Source organism: Delphinapterus leucas, chromosome 3, assembly GCF_059928025.1.
Source record: "Delphinapterus leucas isolate spDelLeu-1000000601 "Yukka" chromosome 3, BTC_Dleu_Yukka2, whole genome shotgun sequence".
NCBI lineage: Eukaryota > Metazoa > Chordata > Mammalia > Artiodactyla > Monodontidae > Delphinapterus > Delphinapterus leucas.
In genome coordinates this window covers 160,417,023-160,429,323 of record NC_143131.1, presented here as the reverse complement: position 1 = coordinate 160,429,323, position 12,301 = coordinate 160,417,023, and the positions used below count along the sequence as shown (strand labels likewise).

At 52.6% G+C, this 12,301-nt stretch overlaps 1 protein-coding gene across 1 annotated transcript in view; it reads right to left on the bottom strand.

Moving 5' to 3' along the window:
• ADAMTS2 (ADAM metallopeptidase with thrombospondin type 1 motif 2) overlaps positions 1-12,301 on the bottom strand; it is a 247,378-nt gene that overhangs the window by 12,644 nt on the left and 222,433 nt on the right. The window contains exons 13-17 of the mRNA XM_022563351.2: positions 11,608-11,741; positions 7,121-7,244; positions 6,012-6,092; positions 4,143-4,309; positions 1,894-2,053 (exon numbers count right to left, since the gene is read on the bottom strand). Coding sequence (XP_022419059.2) covers positions 1,894-2,053; positions 4,143-4,309; positions 6,012-6,092; positions 7,121-7,244; positions 11,608-11,741 — 666 coding nt within the window. The remainder of the gene's footprint in view (positions 1-1,893; positions 2,054-4,142; positions 4,310-6,011; positions 6,093-7,120; positions 7,245-11,607; positions 11,742-12,301) is intronic.

Sequence of the window (12,301 nt, the reverse complement as noted above, 5' to 3'; positions counted from 1 at the left end):
CGAGAGCTCGAGGGGGCTCAGTGGGACAGTATGGGCCCTCCAGCAGGCATGGAGGGGTGGCTCCTCAGGTCACTTAGCCCTGTTCTCCCCGCCCTGCTAATGGGGTGGGGGGGTCGAGCAGGGACACATCTAGCCTGGTGTCTACCCAGCACCCCAGGCCAAGTGAGGGTGACAGGCCAGGGAGAGTAGCCCCCTTCTCTCCTGCCCTTTGGCTGGCTTCCTGGGACAGGAGGGAAGGTTCTATTTCCTCTCCCACTGTTTAGTCACTTACTCCACCTTGAATTAATGTGCTCTGAGGACCTAGCTAAACATGGAATACAGTCTGCAAGGCTCCTCCAGCCAGTCTAGTGTAGCAGTTCTCAGCTGGTGGAGATTTTGCCCCAGGGACATCTGGCAATGTCTGGGACACTTAGTTGTCACAACTGGGGGAGGAGATGCCACCAACATCTAACAGGTAGAGGCTGGGGATGTTGCTCAGCATCCTACAATTCACGGGACTACCCCCCACAATGGAAAATTATAGACTCCAAAATGTCAACAGTGCCAAGTCTCAAAACCTCAGCCTAGTGGGTTAGACATGAGAGAATATGACCGGGCAGCCTGATCTAGCCTGGGCATCTGGGTGTGTCCCAGGAAACAGAGGATGGAGGTGTGCTGATTTAGTGGGAAAGTGGTGGAAGGGGCTCCCCGGGGAGGAGATGGCCTATGCAGAGGCCCTGAGGCAGGAGCACAGCGTGTCCAGGAAAAGCACTTAAGGCCAGTGTGGACAGGGCTGAGTGAGCAAGGGTTGGGGGTGCCAACGGCAGTGGGAGAAGTCAGCAAGTTGCTTGTACCTTGGAGGCCATGAGGAGAATTTTGTTTTTTATCCCAAGAGCAGAAGGAGCTGCTGAAAACTGTGATCACAGAAAGGGGTATGGTCTGATCTGCCCCTTTAATAGGTCACTCTGAGGGCAAGAGTGGACACACGGGGCCAGTTGGGTAGCGAGGATGGTGCCAGGACTGGGAAGATGGTAACAGCAGATGAGTCCAAGAGATACACAGGAGGGAGACTCAACAGGATGTGCTGATAAAATCCAGGGGGGCCGGGAGGCTCAGTGGAAGCCTGGGGTGCCATCTGCCCAGGCAGGAGCACTGGAAGATGAGCCCTCCATCTGCCTGGGCCTGGCAGTGGGTGCCCCACCCACTGGGCAAACTCCCTATGTTGTCTAGGTGTGGGACACTTCATGGCACCTGAAGGAGGTCTGTCCTGGCCACCTGCTCCTGCAGGCTGAGCTCTCTTCTCCTGCCTTTTATCTCCTCCATCCCCCTAGGAGCAGTGACTACACTGAGCAGATCAGAACTTCCTGTCTGTCTGTTATGTCCCACCCAACTGTGGACTCTTTGAGGTCCAAAGCAGGTGGGACCTCTCTGCACCCAGCCCTGCCCCAGGGAGGAAAGGCCTTTCTGCATTCGGAAAGGAGGGATCTTAGGAGGAATCTCTGCAGAGGGGGCCTCTTCATTGGTCTCCAGCATGGCCTGAGCCTTTCCTGTGACCTGCCTCATGGTGTCACAGTAATCCATCCAAGCCACACCCTCACAGCCACCTCCCGCCAGGCCGGACCTCCCTCTCACGCCATGCAGGTGGGTGCTGGTGTCATCCAAGCCCCACACATGCCCCCTGGCTGCCCTGAGCACCTGCTCTTCCTGCCCACCCTCTGGCACCTCCCTAGTGGGGCTAGGCCCTTGTCACCCAGGCAAAGGTCACTGGTTTGGGTCTAGTGATCTCATACCTGGCACATCCCTCATGCCAGGCGGTCAGCAGGGACCATGGACTTAGGAAGCTCCTCATCCAGGAGACCCCTCCCGCTCGGCCCCGACCTCCTCTGGGGCCCCAACTCTGAGAAGGCCCCTCACCTCCACCGCAGGGCTTGGAGCAGGGAGACCACTTCTTCAGGGCCCACTCGTAGCCCACGGAATTGTCCTCCAGGACATTGTTGCCATCCACATTGAGCGAGTCCTCATGGATCATGTATTTGTAGGTCAGCGAGATGCGGGCGTCCCCCTGTGGGATGACCTGCCCCGGAGACAGACGTGAATGTGTCTGCCCACCACCACCCTCCCTCGGCGACCAGGTTAGGAAAGTCAGCCCGAGGAACATGCGCGGCCAAGTCTCATTATCCACGGTACTCAGGTTCTAGAAAGTCCCGGCAAACACCGAATCTGCCAGTACTGAACCGCTGCTCGCAGGGGAACATGGCATCAGGGCCTGCAAACCTCTGGTCATGATAGTTTCATTAACAGTCAATGCATAAGCTTATTCTATGTGCGTTTCTGTTTAAAGACACCTTAATTAGTACATGCCATTGATTCATTAACACTGAACTCACGGCCAGCACCTGGTTACTTGTGCCTGGACGCAGCTCATCTAACACATGCGCTCTCTCCTTAGGGTAAACCTGCAGCTTCCTGATCAGAGGAACACCAGACCCATGCTTGGGGCCATTTTAAACAATGAAATCATCCCCCAAAAGCACAAAAATGCAGACAACATGGCAGTAAATAGAGTGTGAAAAAGACGCTTGTTTGCAGTAGCAGCTGAAACAAGAAGCAGAGCCTTGCCTGTTTCCGCCTCCTCACATTTTCCCCTGCTCCACTGCAAGTACAGGCAGACCTTGCTTTACGGCGCTTTGTTTTACTGCGCTTCGCAGATATTACGTTTTTTTGTTTTTTTGTTCTTTTTTGCGGTATGCGGGCCTCTCACTGTTGTGGCCTCTCTCGTTGCGGAGCACAGGCTCCGGACGCGCAGGCTCAGCAGCCATGGCTCACGGGCCCAGCCGCTCCGCGGCGTGTGGGATCTTCCCGAACCGGGGCACGATCCTGTGTCCCCTGCATCGGCAGGCGGACTCTCAACCACTGCACCACCAGGGAAGCCCCGTTTTTTTACAGATTAAACTTTTGTGGCAGCCCCACATCCAGCAAGTCTATTGGTGCCATGTGTCAACAGGATTTACTCACTTTGTGTCTTTGGGTCACGTTTTGGTAATTCCCACAATATTTCAAACTTTTTCATTATTATTACTTTTATTATGGTGATCTCTGATCAGTGATCTTTGATGTTATTGTTGTAACTGATTTTTTGCTTTGTATTTTTAATCAAGGTATGTACATTGTTTTCCTTAGACCTAAGGCTATCACACACACTGGGAAACCAAAACGTTCACGTGACTTGCGTTATTGCCATATTCACTTTACTGCGGTGGTCTGGAACCAATCCTGCAGTATCTCCTGAGGTATGCCTGTATTGATTTTGGGATTAGAAATACTTTCAGTAGGTGAATTTACCAATACAGAAATAGCAGATACTGAAGCCTGACTGTATATGCACTGACAAAGGCAGGGCACCAAAGGCATTTCTGGGGATGAAAAGTACATGCAGCCGAGGTGAGCAGAGCAGAGCACAGCGCACATGAAACACCCCATCCCCACAGCTGCGCACTCTGGTGTGGGGCGCTGGGTCCGGGTGCCTGAACCCAACCATGGTGTGCTCACCTTAACGGAGGGGCAAAAGTCATCTGAGCCTTACCTGTAGTGTTTTAACTTTTTTTACTGATAAAATGTATTATGTGTGCAATTAAAGTTAATTTTTAATAAGTGAATCAGGAAATCAAGCCCCCTCTGTACTCCCATCACCAGGAGCAGCCTGTGGTCCTGGACTCAGGAGACCTGGGGTCCAGTCCTGTTCAGGGACAAAGTCTAGTGTGACCTGGGTCTAGCAGTCCAATTTCCTGAGCCCCATTGGTCACCCCCAGAGAGTGGCTGGGTTTGGATACAGTGGCAGACATGAATAAGCATGATGAAAAGTGGTCATGAATGTCACCCAGAGGGGGAAACCTAATCGCTTGCAGGGGATTTTGTCTTTAGTCACCCAGGGGTCGATACAGGGCCCAGAGCCCAACTGGTGGCTCCATGTCTGTTCCTTGCTCTGACACAGAGATAGAGACCCTTGGTCCAAAAGTCAGGCCAGAGAGGCCATTCAGAGCATGGTCCGAAGTATGCAGGGAGGCTCAGGGTTCCCAGGCACCCCTCCATCCCTTCCCTAGCAGCTACTTGCCCCCTGTCTGGGCAGCCAGGACGCAGTGGGCCTGGCCCCTGCCTCGACTTACCAGCACAGTGATGGTCCCGTGGAGGGGGCCCATGGTCTGCAGCGTCTCCCGGCCATCCTCATCCCGGTACTCCCACTCCACACCCATGGCAATGAAGGATTTGGAGTTGGGATCCACGTCATTCTCTTCATTTAAAATGAACTTGCCTGTCTCCAGGTTCTTGACGGCTGAGAATGGCAGAAGACAGCCAGTGTCACCCAGGGGCAGAACTGCGGGAAGGCTGGCAGGGTATGCTGGTTTGAACAGGTTGGGGGAGTTACAGGGAGCAGAGCCCCTCGTCTCCCAGCTGTCTTCTGCCAGGGGCCCGTCAGTCCCACTGACAGCCCAAATCACCTTGGGAACCTGACTTGCCCTTTGTCTCTCAGCCAAAACTAAGTTTCCCTCTAACCCTGCCCTTCTGCCAGGCCCAGGGCCCTTTCCTCGATCTGCCCCTCAGGCCCTGAAGGAGATGCTACATGGCAAGGGACTCGGCAGGCATCAAGGCCACCTACTTGCTGTCTACTTGGAACACTCAGCGGGCTCTCAGAGCCACTGCCCTCCCTGCCCCAGCCCCCCGGGTGAGGGGCATCTGCTGGACACCAGGGCACAGGGCTGGGTGAGGGCTTCCTTCCCTGGGGTGAGCATGCGTCCCATATGTCTCCCCACCCTGTTGGTAACTGTGGCTCGGCCTGGGTCCCCACCAGTTCCCTACAACCCAAAGAGGCCTGACCTGGCCTGGGGACCACTCAGGCCACTAGGCATCCACAAAGAATGTCTAGGAGCCGAGACTCCACTGGTCAGGAAGCCCCACGCTTCCCACAGTGGAAGGTGTCTGCTGGGGGTCTGCTAGAAGATTTTAGGTGGTGTCACAGACTGGGCACAAAAATCATGGGATTACAGAGTTAGGAAATCATTCCCTTCACAAGTCTCCTGGAATCCCCTGAGAGCTTCAGCGGGCGCCAGGAGGTCCTCAGCTTGTCACTAACCCTCCCTACTCTTGTGCAGGGAGAGCAGGAAACAGTGTTTAGATAGAAGTGTCTTTTTTTTCAGGGATCAACTTTCATATTTGCCTTCTACTTAAGGCAAGTGCCACTGGCTTTGCATTTTGGGATAGCAACATAAAGTCTCCTCTTAAAATAAGGAAGAAAGAAAAATTCATATTAAAAAGAGTGGTTGTCTGTCTCACGTCAGTGGCGGGGACCAGATGGAGGCAGTCATGGAGCCCCTGACCCAGTCTGGCCTCCAGGGCACAGGGAGGAAGGTCGGGGCCCAAACTGGAGGAAGAGACTTGTATGGGGTCCCCTCAGTGACCTACTTCCTACTTCACTTCCTCCTTCAGCCTTACATCTTGGTGGGGGGCATGGATGGGTGAAGCCCCTTTGAGGAGCCCTAGGCAGCCTGGAGGAGCGCAGCCCCACAGGGGGCTGCCATGTGAGAAGGGGGCATTCAGAGTTGTTAGAACATCCAAATTTTCAACAGATGCCAGGAATCCCTATTCCAAAAGAATCACTTGAATTTAAAATGAAACTAAATGGAAAAATGCAAATACGTCATAGAAGTCCATCTACCAGCTGGCCTTAGCAGCCTCTGCTTAAGGACCTTGCCTGCCTTCCAGTGGACAGGGGGCCTCCCCCTTGGCCTCGCGATGGACTTAGGGTGGGGAGGTGTGGCATGTTTTAAACACATGTCCCTCCACAGCTGCTGCCAGGGAAGCCCTCTGATCCCAACCCCTGGCCTCTCCATTGGGAAATGACTCCAGGAGACGTCCACCAGGTGGGCCAGGCCAGGGACAGGGGAGATGGGGCTGCAGGCACGCCTCTCAGCTGGGCCCCTGATCCCTGGAAGAGTGAGGCTGCAGATTCACCACACTGCCTGGGCTCCGACACTCACCCAGGTGGTGGCTGGTGGTGTCTGCCTCCTGGATAAGCAGGTGTCTGGCTCCTGCCGGGATCTCAAACATCTTGATGTAACCTTTGTTGGGATGTGGGGAGACAAAGCCAAATGAGAAGGGAGAGGCCGTCGAATGCAGACAATGCCAGGAGGGCCTTGCCCTCGAAGGTGGTTCCAGAGCCCCCAATGTTTTATGGGCTCTGACTGCCCACCCAGAGAGGGGTCCACGGGAAAGCTAGCACACCCCAGCCAGCCACAGCCCTTTGCTCATCTTCAAATCCAGGTGCTCCTTCAGCTTCCTCCATTGAAAACTTAGTGGGCATCCTCGTGAGTGTGCCTGGAGTCACACCTGGGCACGGAGCTAAGATGCCACATCCGGGAGGGAGGCCTTCAGCAAACTGCTTGCCCTCCCTGGACCTCGGCGGCTTAATCCGCAAACTGAAGACAGCCTGCTCACGTGGGGCGATGCAGAAGGTCAGCTCCTGGCACCCTGGCACCAGCTCTGAGTGGAGTCTGGCAGGTTTGTCCCATGGCCTTCTTCCAAAAGAGGTGAACCAAAGTGGCTTCTCACCATTTCGGACAGAGGTAGAGCAGTCAGCTGCTGCAAGCCCACCCAGAGCACCGAAGCCAGACGGAGGTACCACTGTGGAAGGAGGCTCACCAAGCGGTCTGTTTTCCCAGAGCCCATCTTGGCCAGGGACCCCAAGTTCCCCAGCCCCATCCTGTGGCCCTGTGGGGACAGGCTTACATGTCCCTAGGCCATAGGCTGCACTGACAGCCCATCAAAGTCCTGCTGACAGGTGGCTGGGGGTAGCGAGCAAGGGAGGCCAGCTGGCGACCGGAAAGCCTTGGAGGGCTGGGGAGGGTGCCCTCAAATAAAGACTTCTAAGACCCACCCTGTGCACATATACCCTGGCATTATCCCTGTCCCTGCCCACCCTGGGGCCTGGCACAGCTGCCCCTGACCTGATTCTCTCTCCACCTCACCCTCCCAGACGTACACCCCTTCTCCCGCAAACCTCTGAGAACCCAGTCAGAGCCACCCAGCCAGGTGCTGTAGACATTCAGGCCTGGGTGCCCTGGGCAGGGGGAGGGAGTGGCGTACTCACCGAGCTTCTTGGGCGAGCGTGTGAATGTGCCCTTGACCACCTTGCAGTGGGAATTGTCCCCTCCACACACACCACACTTGTCCTCCTGCTTGCTGGAGCCGATCACCCCGTCGCAGCCCACCTTCTGCAGAGGGGTGGGGAGGTGCAGTGTACACTCGAGACTCCCTCTCCCTACCTGCTCCCTCCACAGCCCAGGTCAGGGCACCCCTTCTTAGCAGTTCCTGATGCAGGGGAAGGAGAGGGGGCTTTGGAGCAAGACAGACCCTGTGTGCCCACCCAAGGACCAGCCTTTCCCCCTCACTTATCCACTTGTCTGGACAGTGTGACCTGTGGAGGGCTCTGTACAGCCTAAACAGGGCCTGGTCCTGAAGCTGCCCTGCCATAGCACGCTGGTGTCCTAATGGACATATCAGACATGGCCTCTGCCCCTTCTCCCGGCTGTCCACGCAGCGCAGCCCCAGAGGCGGTCCCTCCATGGCTCGCACCTAAAGCTTAGGCCAAGATGTCCCTCCCTCACACTGCCCCCAAGAACAATGTCCTCTTCAGTCTGTCTCGGGGTGTCTGGGAAGGAGGTGACAAGAGTTGGTAGGAACACTTTTACCTTCATTCTCTCAACCAATCCTCTCAACACTGTCCACTCTAGTATTGAAAATTGTTCCACACAGAGCAGGGACGTTCCTTGCCCAAGGCCACCTGGCAGAGGCAGTAACAAATTCCGGTTCTGTTACTCTCTATAGCCCTGCCGATAGCACACCATTCCCAGGGCCCCAGAGCTCTGCAGGGAGCAGACCCTGGGTCTGAACACACTGCCTGAGGCCACTTTCATATCCATGACCACACTCAGCAGGGAAGACAACCTCTCCTAGCTGGTCTGCTCGCCGTCTGATCTGAGTGCACCATAGCACCACAGGTTTCCCTCTTTGCCCTGGCTGCCAGAAAGCCCAGAGCCAATTCACCCCTCAGGATCCTCCTATCACCGCCTCTTGTGAGACTGCTTCCTTTCCCTTTGCTCTTTATTTATTTTTTTTGATACATCTTTTTCGTATTTTACTTTTGCTTTTTTAAAATACACACTTAAAAAAATTTTTTTATTGCTTCACAATATTGTTAGTTTTGCTCTTTGATTTCTGACTTTTGTCTTACAAAGACCTTTGAGGGCAGGGTCTCTAGACTATGAAGGGGCTACAGAGCCACTTCCTGGCAATGCAGTCTCAGAGAAACTTCGAGCTTGTTTCCACATTTGTGACATGGACTCAAAGCAGCAAGGCCTGCCAGGGCTGTTGCCCAGATGAGAGGATATGGTCCTTGTAAACAGTCACACGTTGCCTGAAGGATGAAGCTGATGCTGAGGAGGAGGGAAGAGAAAGAGGGGAGGAGGGAGAGGAAGGGAGGGAGGGGAGAACCTCCTGTCCAGCCAGGGCAGTTGTGATATTGTGATTTATGATATATATATATATATATATATATATATATATATATATATATATATATATATATATTTGGTCTTCATCCAGTTTCTGGCTAGACCTCCTAAAACCCTTGGAATTTTCTGTGGTGAGAGCCATAAAGCTGTCTTTATTGGGGGGGGTTGAGTAGGTGGTCAGTGACCCATTATTTAGTCAGTCATGCCTGTAATGAAGTCTCCATAACAACCCAAAAGGGTGGGGTTTGGAGAGCTTCTGGGTTGGTGAACACAGAGATTTGGGGACAGCAGCATGCTCTGGAAGGGCCTGGAATCTCCATCCCTTCCTACATACCTTACCCTAAGCATCTTTCATCTGCCTGTTCCTGAGCTATATCCCTCTATAATAAACTGGTAATCTAGGAGCTGTATTTTGAGTTCTAAGAGTCACTCTAGCAAATTAATTGAACCCAAGGAAGGGGTTGTTGGAACCTCCAATCTACAGCCGGTGAATCAGAAGCACAGGTGACAACCTGGACTTGTGATTGGCATCTGAAGGCAGGGGGCCGTCTTATAGGACTGAGGCCTTAACTTGTGGGATCTGATGCTATCTCTGGGTAGGTAGTGTCAGAACTGAGTTAAATTTTAGGACACTGCCAACTAAAAATTGGCACTTGCCTTCTGCTTCTCCAAGGATTAGGTCACTAGCCACTGCAGTCGCTGACCTTCAACACACCAGAAAGTTCAGGGTGGAGATCAGGAATGAGGCACTCTTGTGCTCTGGGAAAAACTGGCAGAACAGGCCTTCAGAGAGTTAAATATTTTCAGGAGAAGATTTTATGAACCCATAAATTCTTGCATCTTCTATCTAAGAAAGCACCAAAATCATTAATGGCGACATCTGCTCCTGGTGACCAGCAGCAAGCCTCTGCCACAATGTGTGCTTGACTGCACGTACCCGCTTTCACTAAAATCACGTATAATACTGACCTCCGCTTACCTCTTTGGAGCAGTTCCTCAGAGCTATAGTCCTCATTTTGCCCCAAATAAAACTTAACTAACATCTCTCACATTATGCAATTTTTTTCAGCCCACAACATCCAGCTGGTGTCAGAGAATTGCTTGTTGGACATGTAGGGGAAAATACCCCAAACTGGGATTGGAATCAGAATCTTTATGGCCTCATTTAATTCTTGATTCCCTGCTCTGTGTGTGTGTGTGTGTCTTTATTCTCCTGACATGTCTTTTGCTATCATTTCTCTTTGAAACTTCCTGAGTCATTGTGTTTTGATATTCTCTCATTGACAGCATCCACTTGGATATTAGATTCTTTTAAGAGTTTCACATTCACATGTATTGTGAGGACTCCTACATTTCATCTTATCACTCCCATTTCCTTTGTGTGTTTTCGCTCTTTCTGTCTCCTTTGTTTTCTAACTTTTGCAATGTGACCATATATAAATGTAAACATTTTCTAATTATGCAAAACTCTATCATTCTACTGTTATCTGTTCAAAGTCACCATTAATTAATGAAATACCCTATTCTTCTCCAGTTGTCAACATCAGGAGTGAAGCTCTAGACATGCCCACTAACCAAGAGGGTGAATTAGTGTTCCTACTTCCCTGTTATGTTTGTACCATACGCACAGCTGCCATCTAAAGCTACTTCCACTACTAAATGTTTCCCATGCTACGGCCTCTCTTAATCAGAGTTTTTAATATTTTCTGTGTGTTATGATGTTTTGACATCTTAAAAATCTTGCTAGTCAAGAAGAGCTAGCCAGTTCTTAGGGACAGCAATGGAAGCACACCTTTCATACACAAACCAACTGATTCCTCCCTTTATCAAACTCTCACACACTAAGCCAATATGTCTCTGCCCTAAATCATCCCAGGGTCAGATACCAGGAATCTAGAGACCACTCCTGCCAGAATTATTCAAACTGGCCAATCCCAAGCTGTTTACTCTGCTTGCCTTGCCTTTCCCATGGAAACCCCAATAAAACTTTGGCCCAGACTTTCTCCTGCTCCCTCTGCCTCGCAGCTGAATCTGGTGCTTCTCCATGTGGCCCTGCACAGCATGCCATACCCTTCCCTCAGGAAATGTAAGTAATCAGTTCTTCTTCCAATGGCACTGACTTCTCTGTGTCATCATTTGGTCACCTCCATCAATTAAAACCCCTCAGGTACAGGGGAGACACTGCTGTCTTTAAGTATTTGGCTGAGTGTTTGGAGTGTGAGCAGACTGTATGGCCTGCCCTCCCTGCTGGCTGCAGTCCTACTGAAATCACGTGGTTGGAGAGAATCCCTGAGCTTGCCTCCAGCTACTCCACACCCCACCTCCCTGCTCTTCCAGCCTCACCCGTCTCCACCAGGGGCCCTGTGGCATTCTGCCAGGCTCTCTGCCAGGGACATCCTGAGGATGCTCGTTTCTCAGGAAGGTAAGATGAGAATCAGCCTCTTTGACACCTACAATCAGTCTCATCTACACAGAGGCTTCCAGGTATTTCTAGGGGACGGGCCAGTTCTGCACTCATGTTACTATTTTATGCCAAGTGTGCCCCACAGTTGTCTCTTGTAACAGCCTAAGATCGAAGCCAAAGACAATAAAGTAACAGAAAACACAGCAGGGCATTTCTACAAAGAGCCAAACCAACGAGAGCCATGGTGGGCCACCCTGTTCGAGGGTAAGCTGTCCAGTGCCCAGAGGAGTGCAAGGACATGGCAGTGCTTCACAAGGGGTCCCCCAGGGACCATGTGCATCAAGATCACCTGGTAAAACTGGTAAAACTCATGCTCTGGGCCACAGCCTCAACCTACGTAAGCAGAATCTCTGAGGTGGAGCCCCAAGCTCCTCAGGTGGTTCCTCAGACTCGAGTCTGAGAACGCTTGTCATGGAGCGGGGCAGCAGGGAGCAGGGGGTGGGAACCAACATTTGCTGAGAGCCTGCCCTGATCTAGATGCTGTTTGCAACACTTTGCAAGCTCAACCTCAGTGAATCCTCCCAAAGCCCCAGAAAGCGGAGGCCGTGAGCTGCGGCTGCCCCTGCTCCTGTGGCACCGCACTGGCCTCGTGGCACTCACCCTGCAGTCCCCGCGCACACAGAGGCTGAAGGCGTCCTTGTAAGAACAGCGCGTCCCATCATGCACCATGCGCTTCATGGACACCACCTCCCCAGTCTCCTTGGACTCACAGTAGAGGTGGCATCTCTCTTTGGCTGGAAGGGAAGCAGTGGGGTGTTGGTGAGGAGGGCCAGCTGCACCGCTCACTTTGCTTGCAGTTTCCTTCCCAAGTTTGCTAAAGGGAAGCACCCTGCAAGGAGAAACTCTCACCCAGGAGGGTCTTCTTATGATTCATCCAGCCCCCTACATGCCTGCCCTGGGCCGGGAGAGAAAGCGAAAGGGGGCAGATAACTGCAACACCCTTCGTGACCCTGTTGTGTGGGACTTAGGAAGAGCTTTTCCCAACTGAGCCAGGCTGTTGTTGGTGCAGCCAGGTCTCAGATTCCCGAGGCCCTGCCCAGAGACCCCCATATCGAGGGGAAGGGAAAATGGCTGTTTGCCAGGTCTCTACCTGGAGACCCTTTTCAGTCAACCTCTGAAACCCCAAATAAGTTGCCCCCTGATTCAGTCTCGGGTCTCTGGCACCTTCCCTTCTCAGTATTTACCTCCGTGGTCACTATGACACCACGTCATTATTTGATTTTTCGCCAGACCAAAGCCTCGCTCTGAGAGGGGGATCTGTCTGCTCTGGCACCGCCTCTTTGAATGCACATGT